The sequence below is a fragment of the Lissotriton helveticus genome, chromosome 1_1 (genome assembly GCF_964261635.1).
Source record: "Lissotriton helveticus chromosome 1_1, aLisHel1.1, whole genome shotgun sequence".
NCBI lineage: Eukaryota > Metazoa > Chordata > Amphibia > Caudata > Salamandridae > Lissotriton > Lissotriton helveticus.
Window position 1 is genome coordinate 311691336 of NC_136057.1, and position 16701 is coordinate 311708036.

The 16701-nt window shown below is 46.3% G+C and overlaps 1 protein-coding gene across 2 annotated transcripts in view; it reads left to right on the top strand.

Moving 5' to 3' along the window:
- The window catches only part of NUP205 (nucleoporin 205), a 920380-nt gene that overhangs the window by 898623 nt on the left and 5056 nt on the right, over nt 1–16701 (top strand). For both annotated transcript variants that reach the window (XM_078671666.1, XM_078671676.1), the window contains exons 37-40: nt 74–202; nt 805–931; nt 4093–4259; nt 4359–4482. In XM_078671666.1, the coding sequence (XP_078527792.1) occupies nt 74–202; nt 805–931; nt 4093–4259; nt 4359–4482 (547 nt within the window). The remainder of the gene's footprint in view (nt 1–73; nt 203–804; nt 932–4092; nt 4260–4358; nt 4483–16701) is intronic.

A 16701-nucleotide genomic window follows, 5' to 3' on the forward strand; every position in this document is an offset into this window, starting at 1 on the left:
GTACTCTACAATCCATGCATTATTTGTAAACCCTCTGAGGCTAACTGCTGTGCGCTCTGCTCTCTTGTTACAGCGTCAGTGCTTGGGCTTGTTGAGCCGATTTGGGGGCTCCGACCGCCTGCGCCAGCTTAAACTGCAAGATGAAAGCCCCCAGGCTGACCGAGTAAGCAAAAAGGATGAGACTGAGCTAGCCATGCAGCAGGTGAGGAGTGGAGATCAAGTGCTTATATTTACTCTTTATTTTTGCATAGCACTACCAGGCTTGATCTGATTGCTTTACAGAGACTTGTGATAACATTACCTAGAATCCAGAAATCTATACATGAAATCTGGGGGGGGACACATTACAGAAGGGAGCGAAATGTACACCCGGGAGATAATGGAGATAGATTTGATAAAGGCAACTGTTTGCATGCTTGCCAAGCTAGTATGAATATCATAAACTGCATAAGCAGGGATTGCAGTACAGCACTGCAAAATATTACATAAAGGCGATAAAAACATTATGTATCAAACATAGTTCTGTTTAGGCTTTCCTTTACTTAATTAAAAAAAGTAATAGGTAAGGAAACCAGTGAACTGTAAGAGGACTGTAAACCGTATTGAAGCATCATTTATAATGTATGTTTTATAGTGAGGTGTAGGGACTAGTGGTGCACCTTGACCTCTTCAAGTTACTGCCGCCCAGTAGAAAGTTGTAATACAACATCTTGCGATTAGATGAAGTAGAGAAAGCTTGAATCCTCCACTTTTATTTGCTTAGGAAAAATGTTGTGATTTCAGTTTCCGGTCTTCTCTTCATAGATCTGTTCCAATGTCATGGAGCACTGCCAGGCCCTCGTGTTACAGAGTGCCCCTACCTCTCAGCACTCCATCTGCCTTTTTACTCCTAGCTTGTCCGAGACTGCCACCAGGGAGGGGTCCAGGCAAGGTAAGCACCGCTCACACGTTTAATCCTTTACATCAAAGCTGTTTGGGTGTCTGCTAGAAGCGGAGCGATGATTGTAGTATGCACTTTATAGCGAGAGCAGCTGATGAACAATAGTGTATAAGCAAAAAATTGAAACGTTTCTCTATTAACTGTCTTAATAGGTAGCTCTTTCAATCTATTCACCTTCTCTTAAACATCTTCAGTTACCACAACACTAAGTAGCCCAGGATTGCACGGGTCATGGGATCTTGCACGTGTCACTTTGAGAGAACTAAAAGGGCTCCATAAAGCTCTTCTTCACACCCAAGTTGTCCATTCCTTTTTCATCAAGATGGATGTTAAGATCCCGGACCTCAATCCTTCCTTGATGTTTTTGATATTATTTTTTCAGTACGTCCGGTTCCATAATGCTGGGGTCTATCCTCGCAAGAGGTGCATGTGCTGTCTTAGTTGGGCCACCATACTGAGACTTTCTCCTGCTTCCATCAGATGTGCCCCCCAGGCTTCTAAAGTGTGGGATGATGGAATATTGGGATCTGGTACTTAATCTTGCTCTTAGTTCAGTGGCTGAAAGTATCCCAAAGTATTCTCTCCAGGTAAACCTAACAAACAAATGGGTAAGCTCTGCTGATCTTCCTAGACGTACCCTTCATCATTTTGATTCAAGTCACTCTGGCATTGGGCAGAAACATCCTCAGCTCTACAATCATCATCTTTTCAGGACGTGTCAAAGCATTGCAGGTGTTATTACTACCAGTGCCGAAGGCTTTTGTACGTGCCATGCATGGCTCAGTTTTCATAGCCTGTCACAAGTTGCAACACCCAAAATGACGATAAATAGCCCTCATGGCATCACCTGGCACCATATGTTAATGTTAATGTTAAAAAAGCTTATATAGCGCATGGCTACCCCAGCAACGGGGCGTCCCAGCGCTAGCAGACAGTTTGAAACAGAGCCACTTAGCCCCAGGAGAAGACATGTGGCGTTATGTGGAGGTCTTAGGTAGAGGGAAACAGCCACGTTTTCATTTGCTTTCTAAATGCCAAATAATTGTTTATAGCACGCACTTCCAGGGGGGTCGAATGCCACAGTTTCGGAGCCAGATACCTGAAGGAGCGGCCTCCCGCTCTGCTCCATCTGATTTTAATGGTACAGGCAAGATGAAGATCCGCTGAGTGGAGGGCACGTGTGGGAACATAAGAGGAGCACAGATCTCGCAAAATTAGGGGACCAGAACAATGGAGGATTTTATGTAGTAGGCAAAGGGCCTTAAATTGAATGCGTTGTGTCACCGGTAGCCAGTGTAAGCGCCGCAGAATGTGAGACGTATGGCAGTGTTTGGGCAGAGCAAACAAAATGCGGGCCGCAGCGTTTTGGGCCTTTTGGAGTCTGTTAATAGCTGTCCGGTTAGAGCCCAACATTAGTACATTACAATAGTCTATATGAGATAGAACAAGGGCTTGGACAATAGTCTGGCGTACAGGAGGCTCAAAAAAGTCCAAGATAGGTTTGAGCGACCATAGCATACGCCAGCCACTCTTTTTGCATGTGACTCTAGGGAAAGTGAGCCATAGTGCTGGCTATCCTCCAGGGTTCTCCAAAGTCTGTCCTGGAGGAGTGAACCCATGCTAGATTTTTTGCATATTCCCATTTAGATAAATGTAGTTATATTTAAAATCTGGCACGGATCCGGCCCTCCAGGGCCGACTTTAAAGAACTCTGCCTGAGTCCAGCTCTATCATTAAGGTCTATGCAATAGCACCTCCTTTGGGGCAGTATAGACTCCGTGTCTGTCCGCAACATGCTTAAGGATTTAATGGGGAGTTAAAGAAGAGCAATTGTAGCCTCGACTAACAAACTGCCTGTAAAGTATTACATGGATAGATTATAGCGGGTGATCAGCATCTGAAGAGGAGGATAAGATCCATTCGAGATTTTACGGCCATCCATACAGGAAAAACGATGTACAATTTAAATATAATTCTTTTAATTAGTGTTTAGCCTTGAAAATCAGGCCTGCCTGGACATACATTGAACAGCCCTGTACTTGAATATGAACTAAGACTTCAGCTTTAAGCCCATGACAGGACAGTCCTTCTCTAGTATGGTTAAGTCAGAAATGCATGGACCTTCTACCATTGGCTGTTGCTATTTTACTGAGTGAGTGGGAGACTTCTATCCTGATGACGCTGCAGTTTGCGTATTGTTTCTGTGAGAACAGGGTGAATGGGTCAATAGAATCTAATTTCCTACAGTGTAGGCACATTCTGCTAACATCTTCCACAATTAGCGAAGCAGGCGTTGGATTTCCAGGTGCCAACAGTCTTTGTTGATTGCTGCCTGTGAGCCTTCAGAGGGGGAGGCATGTTAGGAGCTAGAAATATAGCTGGTAAGTATTCAGTGTTCATTTGGTGTCGTACACGCCATCCGCAGACATGGACACACTAGACTGCTGAGCTCTTTAACAGCATTCTCTCTGCTTGGAGCTAAGCAGCAGATGGAGCTTGGACCTTAAATGGATCATATAACTTGATTGGATTCGAAGCAAGAGCTTCGTCCTTCTGATATATTAGTGTTTTTGTCCGAGACCCATTCGTTTCCTTATTGAATTATTTTTTTTTCAAATTTGCTGTGATTGTTTCTATCTACTTTTTAAGCCACCTCTCTGTGCCAGTCCCAGATATTCGTTCACTTTCATTAAAGGTAATATTCTAAAACGTCTCCAGGAGGGCACGATTACTGAAAGTGCACATAGAATGAGGTTTGCTGATTTTTAGCTGTACTATTTTGCCTTTGCAGAGGACATTTGAAGAAAGTCATGGAATGTGCTTTGAGGACATGTCCATATTGAGGTTTGGTAATTTGGAATTTTGTTGGCTGCAATCACCATGCCCCTATCATCGATTAGTGTGTTTCGCATATCTTTCTTTTCATTACCTCCACCCCTTCTCATAACTCTTTTTCAATCGAGGTAAGTCTGTCTGTCAGAAATATAACTTTCTGTGAAAGTCCCATATTCTCCATAGGATGCCCTCTCTCCTGTCGTAAAAACAAATGCAGATATAGCTCCAGCAATGGCCAACTGGGGAGAAAGGTGGGAAGCAACCTGCAGTTATGGAAAGAATTGCTGAACTGAAGTCACTCTGGTCATTTCTTCCAGACTCCCAAGCTACCATGGTCCCATCTTGGCGTCTGCCCAGCCTGGGGATTGTTGTCTACCTGCTAAAGCAAAGCGCCAGCGACTTCTTGAGTTACTATGACAGCCATCGCCAGAGTGTCAGCAAGTTGCAAAATGTCGAGCAGCTGCCGCCGGATGAGATAAAGGAGGTATGAACAGAAATGCGACAGTGCCTGGGTGCTGGTCTGCTGTGAGTTATATTGATTAGGTGCATGGTATAAAAGCTCTCTCCCTTCTTCCTCCTGTAGCTGTGTCAGTCTGAGATGCCTATCGGTGTGGACAAGATCTCAACAACTCAGAAATACATCCTGGCCAGACAGCGCTTGGTGAAGCTGATAAACAACCGCGCTAAGCTGCTTTCCCTCTGCTCCTGTATCCTTTGAGGATTAGGGCCCTGGTAATGGGGGTTAACAGGTGATGGAATACTTGGCACCAAAACACCACTTTTCCATCTCTTCAACAAATCAGTGTTTCCTTGCAGCTGTTCTAGGTTTTATTCAATTGAGCTAAAGCACCTGGTAAGCTCGGAACTGGAAAAGTGGAGTCCCAGTGGAATGTGCAGTCAGGGAAAGAAACGAGAGGTTTCTCCCAAAATCACAGCCCTGTTTGTGTTATCTTGGTGATATATTGTGAGTGACAGAGGCGGTTGTTAAGTAAAGCCCTGAATTCATTGCAGGTTTTATCTGGCGTCTGTGGTAATCCAGCGTCTTGGAGTTCTTTCATTTTGTGTAAAGGGACGATCTCAGCCCACTGAGCACGATTCTTCAAGGGCCGCCATGAGAGAGCATCATGATGTTGCCGAAGATTGAGGTGAGCGGTTCCCCCCTCCCCCCATGCGCGAGGCAAATTGGCCCACCGTAATGGGAGATGTGTCCCAGCGCGCCTACAGGGTCTGCTCTACTCCCAGAGTGCCTAGGGACGCCTGTGGTGATCTTGTGTTTTTTTTTGGGGGGTGGAGGGGGTTTGGAGTCGGACCCTTCCCTCCCTGGAAAGCCCTGGCACACTCGGCAAACTCTTAGTATGGAAAAGGGTCCAAGGATGCCTGACCCCAACATGGCCGACAATGATGACTTTTTCCCCCTTGCTGAACTTTTCCTTACTCAACCCTTCCAGGACTGTGCCTGACCTCAAAAGGAGGTCTGGAATTCTTTCGGTCCATGGTTCCCCCCTGACCCCAAGATGACTGCCACAGTTTTCCCTACCACCGAACTCCGAACAGACCTTGATCACTTTCCCAATCAGCCTATATGGTAGCCCCAGCTCCTCCTCTGGCTTGTTTTTTACTCACTCTCCCCCCTCCCCCCCACCTCCTTCTTTTAACTCTACCTTTGTAGCCTATGTATCTATTCAGAACTGTTTTTCCTGAATGTTGAAACCTGAGCAACATGGCTGATGCCCGGTGGAGTTGCTAGACAACTAATGAGGACATTAACAACGGTTTTGCCCCTCGACCTTCACCTACCCAGCCGGACATTGGACACAGTTCTTCTTCGCCTCCCTGCTATGGCTCCTTCCTCCCATCCTTTCCTACAAATTCTCTCAACCTTGTTGTTTGTTTACTGTACCTTATTACGTTATTGCAACTGATGTAATTTGTAACGCAATGCTCTTCTGTTATAGCGCTCCGATACCTACGGGTCTAGCCAGCGACACATAATACTTCTTGATGTACCTTGTAATGTAACGATCCCCTGGTTAAGCGCTCTGATACCTCCGGGTCTAGACAGCGCTATATAACCTTCTCAAATCAAAAAAACGAAAAATTGGTTTTCCTGAACGTTGAGACCTGAGCAACATGGCTGATGCCCGGTGGAGCTGCTAGACAGCTAATGAGGAGATTGGCCCTGGTTTCCTCCTTGACCGTCACCTACACAGCCGGACATTGGGCACAGTTCCTCCTCGTCTCCAACTATTACTCCTTCCTCCCCTCCCTCCTACGAATTCTTGAAACATTGTTTATGTGTAATGTACCTTACTTTGCTCTTGTATCTGATGTAATGTTTAACGCAACAATCCTATATGTAAAACGCTCTGATACCCTCTTGGGTCAAGTTTACGCTCTATAAAACTTTATAAATAAAGAAAATCTTTATCCTTCCTTGGAGAGGTTGATGTGGGCCTGGGCAGCTGCACCAGGGCAGGCCACTGGGCAGCAGACCTCGGGCTGTAGAGGAAGCAGGTCTGCGAGGGATAGAAATGCAACTCCGTGATTGTGTCCAAACTAATCAGAGTATAGAACTGGGATTTAGGGCATAGAGTGATCCGTGTGACTTGGATTTATCAGGACAGTCGGTTTTCCAAGGTGTACCCCAGCGGATTTCAGTATAAATAGTGTGTGTCTGGTTTCAGAGGTGGTAAACTGATCACAGAGAGGCACGTTTCATGTGAGGAATGCAGAGTTAGTTGTAAGCTCTGAGCAGAAATTAATTTAATTAGCACCGATGATGCTGTGTAAAGGTTGTGTTTAATTACCCTTTATAGCGGTCTGTGTCTTCTGTGTTGGTGAGCACCATCATTATAGTCCTTCTGTTCCTCTTGGAACTTACTAATGCGTGATCGTACGTCTATGTTAGTGAAATGTTGTGGTTCTTGGTTTTCAAACTCTGGTCACCCTGTTACAGTGTGGAGACCAGTTGATGCATTGGTGGTGGTGGTGGTGACAGGGCACCTTCTGGACCAGATATGCCCCTGGTTTATAAAACAGCTAATTTTGTGCTGTGCTGACGTGCTTTTTTGTACAAGGCCCTTCAAGTGCCTGGAGAACAAGAGTAACTAGGGACAGCAACTTGGGTTTCTCTAAGCACCCTCCCTAACTTTTGGAATCTTTCTTGGTGTGTCTTGTCTTCTAGTAAAAAAGAAGGTAGTCATCAGTAGCAGTTGGACGTGTGATCATCAAGGAATAAGGCTTGTAATCTCACTGCGTTAGGAATTGAAATAAAGCGTGCCATTGTGTTTGTTTTGCAGAGGTCTCTTTAGATGTCTTTTTGTGGCTGCCATCTTTGAAGGACATGGTTGCAACTTCAAACTAAAGTGAAGCTTTTACTTTTATTATGTGATCTATTACAGATTCACATGAGGTCAGGCCTAGAACTGTTAGCTAAAACATTTATTCGAACTAGCAAAGAGTTTATTCTACCAGATGGAGGGCTGCCGCAGAAACCTTGATGTGTAACACCCTCATTGTGGAATGTGTAAACCAAACATGCGAAAGAAGGTGCGTGCTTCCTATAATGGGTGTACTGTACATAGACTTAAGACAGATGAGCATTCCTACTGTTTTGTATTCTTTTATACACTGAGTTTGACTACAAGGATGCCATATTGAAGAAGGAAATGACACTGGGACAAAGTTTTGGGGGATTTTCTAGGGTACAAAAATAACAATGGGAGAGACAGGGAAAATCAGGAACACTCTCTTGATCCCCGGTTTTATGCAAATAAACAAAAGAAGAGAGGTTGAGGTATCAAAAAGCCACGTAGATGGAGCGAAACAACTAGTGGAACTCACACCCTATTTGGGTGGAGAAGAAAGCCCTCACACACCGACCTAGTCAGTGTCATGCTTCATCATCGGGCCCCACCAAAGAGGCCGAGTGCCTCTTTGGTGTGCTGCGACGCCAGAAGACTGCGGAGCTGGTTGTGTGAAATGGGCGTGTTGTGAGGTTAACTAAAAGTAAAAGTGTCTAAAGGGTATCTACAAAAAAGTTTAATGAATGATCCCTAGGACACGGATAAAAGATTTATGTGTCTGAATTTAGTGCCAAAGGTAATGGATGGTTAATTCAGAATTAAGTTAGTCAACATGTTTCAGCCTTACGGGTGGTTTCAATTTACCTAGGCATTCGTCAGGACAGAAATAAACCCCGGCGGTATGGACTCTCTAATCGTCCACCCTGACCTGGGGGCGTGAAAGTGAAAAACTAATACAAAGTCGGGGTCCGGTTTGAGGGAATACCAGGTGTTCAAGTGGGCAGCGAGTGCTGAGGGCGATGTGCCAGGGACGCTCCTACCCCCCTCCTGAGACCCATGGAGCAATTAGCGCCATATTTTAAAGTGCAGATACACTCCATAACTAGGAGTATTTTTGGAATGAGCATTCCGCTCTTCCACCTTTTTATGCACTTTATCACTTTGTATTAGTTTTTCACTTTCACGCCCCCAGGTCAGGGTGGACGATTAGAGAGTCCATACCGCCGGGGTTTATTTCTGTCCTGACGAATGCCTAGGTAAATTGAAACCACCCATAAGGCTGAAACATGTTGACTGACTTAATTCTGAATTAACCATCCATTACCTTTGGCACTAAATTCAGACACATAAATCTTTTATCCGTGTCCTAGGGATCATTCATTAAACTTTTTTGTAGATACCCTTTAGACACTTTTACTTTTAGTTAACCTCACAACACGCCCATTTCACACAACCAGCTCCGCAGTCTTATGGCGTCGCAGCACACCAAAGAGGCACTCCGCCTCTTTGGTGGGGCCCGATGATGAAGCATGACACTGACTAGGTCGGTGTGTGAGGGCTTTCTTCTCCACCCAAATAGGGTGTGAGTTCCACTAGTTGTTTCGCTCCATCTACGTGGCTTTTTGATACCTCAACCTCTCTTCTTTTGTTTATTTGAATTTTCTAGGGTCACAGCAGTATTATTGTGTTATGCCATTTATATTATGTTGCGAAGGACAGTGCACAGTGCAGCATGTTATTAGTAGGTAGGTGGTGGTCACTATCGAGCTAGTGACAGGTCTGGGTGGTGAGAACCTAAGAGTGTGTCACCTTGCATTGGTGACATGTTTTTTGCGGTGGAGGGACATTAAATGATTTGTCTTTTTTTAAATTTTTTCCCCTAGTTGATTACCCTCTGAGTCCTCTTGGCATTGTGCAGATGCCTGTTTACTCATACTAAACCCAGTAGGCAGCACGCCTACTTCTGGGAGGCCATGCTGACTGGCACTACAAGTGTGCACTGTAATAATGTCAGGTCTGCATATCTTCGCTCACAGTCATTGCCTGCATAGCTGCATACGGTAGACTCCGGCTGCTGCTTCTGCTGGAGGTGTGAGCTGCGCTTCAGGCCTGTCGGACGCCTCAGCCGCAGACTGCTTGGGTTGGAGTGTCTGCCCCATCTGTCTGCTGTTCGTCACTGGCTGAGCAGTTATTCAAGTAGATCGAACGCTCTCTTCAACTGACCACGTCCTTCATCCCATTTCTTTGCAGATTGTTGATCAGATATTGCTATCTAGCAAAATATTGCATTTTTAAGATCATCTTATAAAATGTCGTAGAGTAATGACTGCCGCAGTATTGTGAAGGGCAGTATAGATTCATTATTCCAATGGATGCTTCCACCTGTAGATCCTGCACTTGTTGACTATCCCCAGGTGCCACACTGGAACTGCAACCTTTGCACCAGATCTCCACGCGGGTCGACGGTTCTGGGTCCACTTCAGTCCAGACGCCTTTTCCACGCAATTTAACGCTAATCTGAAGCGACTCTGGTTTATACATTTTTCTCTAGGGTTTTTCAACAAACCACTCTTTTACTGCAGCCTAAGGGCTATGACTTCCTATGAAGTCCGGGTTTAAGTGCTGCTTCTCCGGTCGCTGCTTTTTGGTTGTGGGACCGCTACTCACCTGTCACGAGAACACCTTCTCAACCCTACTGATTTAAATGGCGGCCGTATTGTTGCATTGCCTGCTGCTGGAGTTAGAAGTGTAATATAACAAAACATTGACCGAATATGTTGTTTACTGAATCTTTAAATATGAGCTTAGACCAAAAATTCTAAGTTCATGTGATTTATTTCACATTACTTATAACTCATTTCAAACGTATCTACATCAACAGTTAATAATGTCATAAGCTAAATAACACATTTTTCAGTATAACATACTTATGAGAATGTCCCACAGTTAAACATTACAAGTGAAAGACAAACATATTGTACATGTGAAAAAACATATCAGAAGTCATAAGTAATGTGAAATAAATCACATGAACTTAGAATTTTTGGTCTAAGCTCATATGTAAAGATTCAGTAAACAACTTATTCGGTCAATATTTTGTTGTATAACATTGGAGTGGTTCAGGCCGAATAGTGACAGGACCCAAGCTTTTTTTGTATTCCCCGGAGTTAGAAGTGTTATCAGCTGCGCCATGAATAGAAACCCATCTGCTGCTAAAAGAATTAAAGGGATAACTACCTTTCCCTTTATTTGGGTTTAATTGTTTGCACATTGTCATGTGGTGTTTCTCTTTAGTGCCCCGAGGGGAGATCAGTACAAAAGCAGGAATCTAGCTTTGAAATAATTGGCATCTAAAACATGCAACAAACGTGAGTATTCGATAATCTGGCTTTTAAAAAAGTAGTGTTCTATATTATAGTACTTTAATAATATGCAGAAGCTATCCGCCGTAGTACATCCGACTTTAACTCTGCATTGACAAGTATTTATTAAAAGCGATTATTTTTTTAAACATGATCTGAGAAACATCCCTACTCTTAATGACCGTGCAGTTAGTGAACTAAGATGAAAGTCCATTATTTGGACCCTAAGCGTTGCCTAGATTTGAGTGTATTATCTTACCCTTGTGACGGAGTCTGGGGCACTCCGGCAGTGGGCCTTACCAGGGAATGCAGATCTCTGCGGCTTTGTCTCATTGGCGCTCTCAACACCCCACCCAGTGCTGCAGTGATGGTCACCAGGCGATGTCACAGAGGCACTTCTTCCCCTGCACTTGTTGTCCTTTAACAATTAAGTTTAGTGATAACGTATGCAAACGATGGAACGAGTTAAAATGTATTTTTGTCTTTGAAAACTGGTATAAGTTTTAAAAAATATATATATTTTAAACTAAAAAAAAAAAGTTTAGTGATAACGTTTCAGTCCTTTTTAGGTTTTGCCTGGCGTCGGAGCTCCTAGCTAGGAGAAATCTTATGTCCCTACAGTGTAGGGCTTAGTCCCGCCCTCTGTTCCATTGGCTAGCTCCATAAATGGAGGCTAGCCATTGGAACAGAGATCTGTCCGTCATGGCCGGACCAGATTCGTGGGCGTTCCCGCGATTTTTTCGCTCTCCGCCTCTGCGATGTCGTCATCGCGGCCGTGGGCGGAGTTTCGTTTTCTTTTTTTAATGGGTTTGTATTCGTCATTCCATGCCGACCACGGCCGGCGGAAGAAGTCCAGGTGAGTGTTTTTTTTAAATTATTGCCTTCCCGCCCCCCCCTCCCGCTGTCCGTTTCGCCCCCCTCCCCAACTCGATATTCGTTCACGGAGAGCAGTCTAGCACTGGTCGTGACCACAGGCGTGCGTCCATCCCTCTGTGGTTTCTTCCCCTCAGTAAAACCCCCCTCCTGAATTCTCTGGCCCGGGCCGCGGGCCGTGTTGACACAGCCTGGCTCCTCTCGGTGGGGACCCTGGGCACTGCCTGGAGAGGGCCCCGTGCCCGTCTCCCGCCTGAGGCGGAGTGCTCTGGGCTGCAAAACGCACGGACAGGCTTGGCATCTCCTTCCGGCGCGGCGCTTCGAGACTGGACATGCTCGACACTAAGCGCTATGCCAGCAAACATGCGTGCTCAACCCTATGGTAGTTAAACTGGGCTTGTTGTAATATTAATCCAGCAGTGCTGTTTTATTTTTCTTGCGCCCGTTCCCGCCCCCCCCCTCCCGCTGTCCGTTTGCCCCCCCCCCCTCCCGCGGTCCGTTTGCCCCTACTCCTTTGTACCTTTGTGAGAGTAGTTTGGGGTTGCTCCATGCACATATTTAATTTTAGAGGCTTTTCTACTTAGAGCTACAGGGGTATCATGTCTGCTTCGTTTGGTGTGTGGACAACTCCCTGTCAGAGTAAAGCATGCCCGAGTAACATGCATTTTCTAGGTCTCAAATCAGAGAATTGGAGTCCTGGAGGAGGACATAAATACATTGCATACATTCATCTCCCACGTTTTCCAAGTTCATGCTTTAGCACTTCGTCCACTCAGGGTTTTTTTTGCTTTCCGTTCTGGGATTTTGAATCCTAATTTTATAATGGGACACATGGAATTTCCCCTCAGTAAAACCCCCCTCCTGAATTCTCTGGCCCGGGCCGCGGGCCGTGTTGACACAGCCTGGCTCCTCTCGGTGGGGGCCCTGGGCAGTGCCTGGAGAGGGCCCCGTGCCCGTCTCCCGCCTGAGGCGGAGTGCTCTGGGCTGCAAAAAGCACGGACAGGCTTGGCATCTCCTTCCGGCGCGGCGCTTCAAGACTGGACATGCTCGACACTAAGCGCTATGCCAGCAAACATGCGTGCTCAACCCTATGGTAGTTAAACTGGGCTTGTTGTAATATTAATCCAGCAGTGCTTTTATTTTTCTTGCGCCCGTTCCCGCCCCCCCTCCCGGTGTCCGTTTTACCCGTTCCCGCGCCCCCTCCCCCCCCGTGTGCCGCCCGCGCTATGCTGCAACCTCCCACGCCACTGCCCTCCGGCCACCGGAGACATGTTTCCGACGGTATGTCTGCGAACCACGGAGTCATGGGGGGGGGGCACTGAATATGAATGAGTTAGCTGGCTCATAAATGGTGTGCGGGGTGTTGGTCATGAGGTGAATCAATATGTATAGGTCATTTGTATAGAATGAGGTTGTGGTTGCAACCAGTTGCATTCCTAACTTTATCAACGTTTTTCAGGTAACGTGAGCTTGGCCCACTCCTTCCCTTAGAGCTCACGTGCTGTGGAGTAGCAACTAATGAAGAGGTCCAGTTGGACAATCCGAATTCTTCAGAACCGCTCCTACAGCGAGCAGTGCTCCAAGCCAACCTTCAGCACCACTTTGTATTAAGTCAAGTTCGGGTGTTCAATGTGTTGTGTGAGTAGCTGCGTGTCGGTGTGCTGTTTCCCGCTGTGGCGGTGGAGCTGGTCACATCCGCTCCCACCGCAGGACTGCACTTGGAGTGTTCGCCTCTTGACTCATAGTAAACCTGTTGAACAAAGCCCGCCCGTCCCCAACACGAGGCTGGTCCGGTGCTTGGCCTTCCGCTGGTTGTCTCTCCTCCGTCTTTGGTGGGAGATCTCGCCTGCAATGTGGGACTGGTTACTCAGTAGGAAGAAGGTATTTTGGTTTGTCGCTTTGAGAAACATCAGGCTTATTTTTACAAGCATCCAGGCAGAAGACTTTTTTTTCCACAGATGAGGCCACCTGGGCCTCGCCCAGGCAGGCAGCACTCCCACCAGTTGCTATTATCTTTAGGATTGTCATGACAGCAGCTATCTGAAGACCGATATTTACCAATTCTTTAATACATACACACACACATAGTGCCGGTGTTTGCTCTGCCCTGAACAGTATTTCTCTCACCCCATGTTATTTTCTTATTTGTATAGTATTCAGCCTGCTATGGAATGATTGCATTGCAGCGCATGAAGGAATATTTTATATCTCAAAAGAACTCTGAAATCATGGCACATTAAATTATATATTCCGTAGATGCATCGTATATAAAAATCGGTTAGTTCGTTTTTTCCTGTGCATCAGGCGCTCTTAATGTTTTACCCGGCACTCAAAATGCAAACCAAACATTCTGGCTTTGCCAAGGCTTCTTTTGTCTTTGTCAACATGTGCGCCGCCCTCTTGCTCGGCTCGAGCTGCGTACCTGCATGCACGCGCGGGGATAGTTTGTGACCGCTCGGGGGTCCTCTCCCTGTCCCTGTGAATCCGTCACTGCTGCGTCAGCGCCCAGGCGTGAGGTGATGCTGTTGCCAGGATATCTTTAAATCCAGGGCTGGTAAATCTGTGCAGCCTTCTCGACAGAGTGGAATTGATTAGAGGGTTTGAACTGTGACCTTTCTCCTCATTGACTGCACCATGACCACCTCTGCACAAGTCATTCAGCAGGAACTTGAGGCGCAAGAATGAGCATGGTTAAAACTGAATATGGGATAAATGTCATTATGGGTGCATGGTGTACAATTAAAAATATGGAATATGGTCTCTTTTTTGAAACAGCTCATTTGTGGTATGATAACTGAGGTGAAATAGTCTTGCAAAACAGGGTTCCCTTGATGCTTTGTTGAGATGTTTGATAAACTTACGTTGTCGTCTTAGACACACCGGGGCTCCAGGGTGTGTGTGTATGTGACTGCTCCAGAGTGTGTGTGTATGTGACTGCTCCAGTGTGTGTGTGTGTATGTGACTGCTCCAGTGTGTGTGTGTGTATGTGACTGCTCCAGTATGTGTATGTGACTGCTCCAGTGTGTGTGTGCGTGTGTGACTGCTCCAGTGTGTGTGTGCGTGTGTGACTGCTCCAGGGTGTGTGTGCGTGTGTGACTGCTCCCGGGTGTGTGTGTATGTGACTGCCCCAGAGTGTGTGTGTATGTGACTGCTCCAGAGTGTGTGTATGTGACTGCTCCCGTGTGTGTGACTGCTCCAGAGTGTGTGTGTGTGTGTGACTGCTCCAGAGTGTGTGTGTGTGTGACTGCTCCAGAGTGTGTGTGTGTGTGACTGCTCCAGAGTGTGTGTGTGTGTGTGTGTGTGTGACTGCTCCAGTGTGTGTGTGTGTGTGGGACTGCTCCAGTGTGTGTGTGTGACTGCTCCAGTGTGTGTGTGTGTGTGTGTGTGTGACTGCTCCAGTGTGTGTGTGTGTGTGTGTGTGTGTGTGTGTGTGTGTGTGTGTGTGTGTGTGTGTGTGTGTGTGTGTGTGTGTGTGTGACTGCTCCAGTGTGTGTGTGTGTGTGTAACTGCTCCAGTGTGTGTGTGTGTGACTGCTCCAGTGTGTATGTGACTGCTCTGGGTGTGTGTGTGTGTGTGTGTGTGTGTGGGGGGGGGGCTCTGGGTGTGTGTGTGTGGGGCTCTGTGTGTGGGGGTGTTCTGGGTGTGTGTGTGTGGGGCGCTCTCTTCTGCCCTCACTCTCCCCTCTGCCCCAGCCGTCCCCTCTCGCGTTTCCCCTCTATTTCCTCGTTGGTTCCTCGCTCTGCCTTTCCCTCTCTTTATTCTCCTCGCACCCTGACCAGCTCAACCTCCTCCATTCGCCGTCCTTCCTGCCCGCTCACCGTTGTCCTCACACACCCCTCTCCATTTAGGATGCCCCCTCCTTTCCTTTCTCCCTCCCATCCTCTCACATCCTCCATTGGTACATTGTACTCGCCCTATCTTTCTTTTGCTTTCCTCTTCCAAATCTACCTCTTGTTTTTAAAATGTATATTGCCTGTCCACCTCCTGCCCCTTTCCTCTACCCCCTAACTATCGCCCTCTCTCCCTTTCGTTTTCACCCTTCCAGACTCTCTTTCCCCCGTTCTCGCTCTGTCCCCCATTTCTCTCTCTGTCCCCCATTTCTCTCTCTGTCACCCATTTCTCTCTATTTATTTATATTTATTTATTTATTCAAAGTTTTATATAGCGCGAACAAGATCTTTACAGATATCAGAGCGCTTCACAGGGGGGGAGTGGGCAACAGGAGGGTGACTAGACATAATTGGGTACAGTATAGTAAACGTGGCATAATAGGATAACAGTCATGTGCTGATAAGATACCAATAGGCACTCAGATAGACAGTAAAATAAAGGGGGTGCAGAGTCTTTGATCTAGCTACAATAGAGATCATGAGATAACAGTAAACACTCAAATAGACAATAATATAAGACGGTGCAGAGTCTGATCTAGCTACAACAGAGATCATGAGATAACAGTAAACACTCAAATAGACAATAATATAAGACGGTGCAGAGTCTGATCTAGCTACAATAGAGATCATGAGATAACAGTAAACACTCAAATAAACAATAAAATAAGGCGGTGCAAAGATTCTGATCCAACTACAATAGAGATCAGAAGATACCAATAAACACTCAAAATAGACAATACTATAAGACGGTGCAGAGTCTTTGATCCAACTGCAAAGGAGGTCAGGAGGTCATGAATATAAAGTTATTGGACCAGTAAGTATCCAAAGTTACCGAAACGGTGCAAAGTCTCTGAACAACAACAGTAAGGATCAGGTGAACTTGGCCATAAGGATGGCTTTCACTTCTTTCTTGAAGAGTGCAGTGGAGGAGATAAGCCTCGTTTCAGGAGGGAGTGCATTCCAGATCCTGGGTGCCATTCCTGAGAAGGAGCGTTTGTATGTTTTTTCCTTTCGGAATCTGCGAGGTTTCAGGAGCAGAGTTTTTGTACTTCTATTGGATCTCGAGCCTCCTGATATAGACAACTTTTGAGTGAGGTAGTTGGGTGCCTTGTGGTGTATGGCTGAATGTGTCATAACAGCAATTTTCAGCTGTATTCTGGCTTCAAAGGGAAGCCATTTCAGGGATTTCAAGTCAGGGGTTATGTGAGAGTGTTTCCTTGAGCCGGAAATGAGTCTCGCGGCAGCATTCAAGGAGGCTCTTAGGGGTGCGGTTGTTGCTAGAGGGAGTCCGCTGAGGGCCACAATTCCATAGTCTATGCGGGGGATGACTAGGGCTTGTACAGTAGTTAGGAAATCTTTGGCTGGAAGGAAGGGTTTGAGTTTCCTCAGAGTGTTGATTTGGAAGTTAGCTCCTTTCGTTGCTTTGCTAATGTGCTGTTGCATATTGAGCTTTGCGTCAAGTGTGATACCTAAGGATTTCGCAGAGTCCACGATGG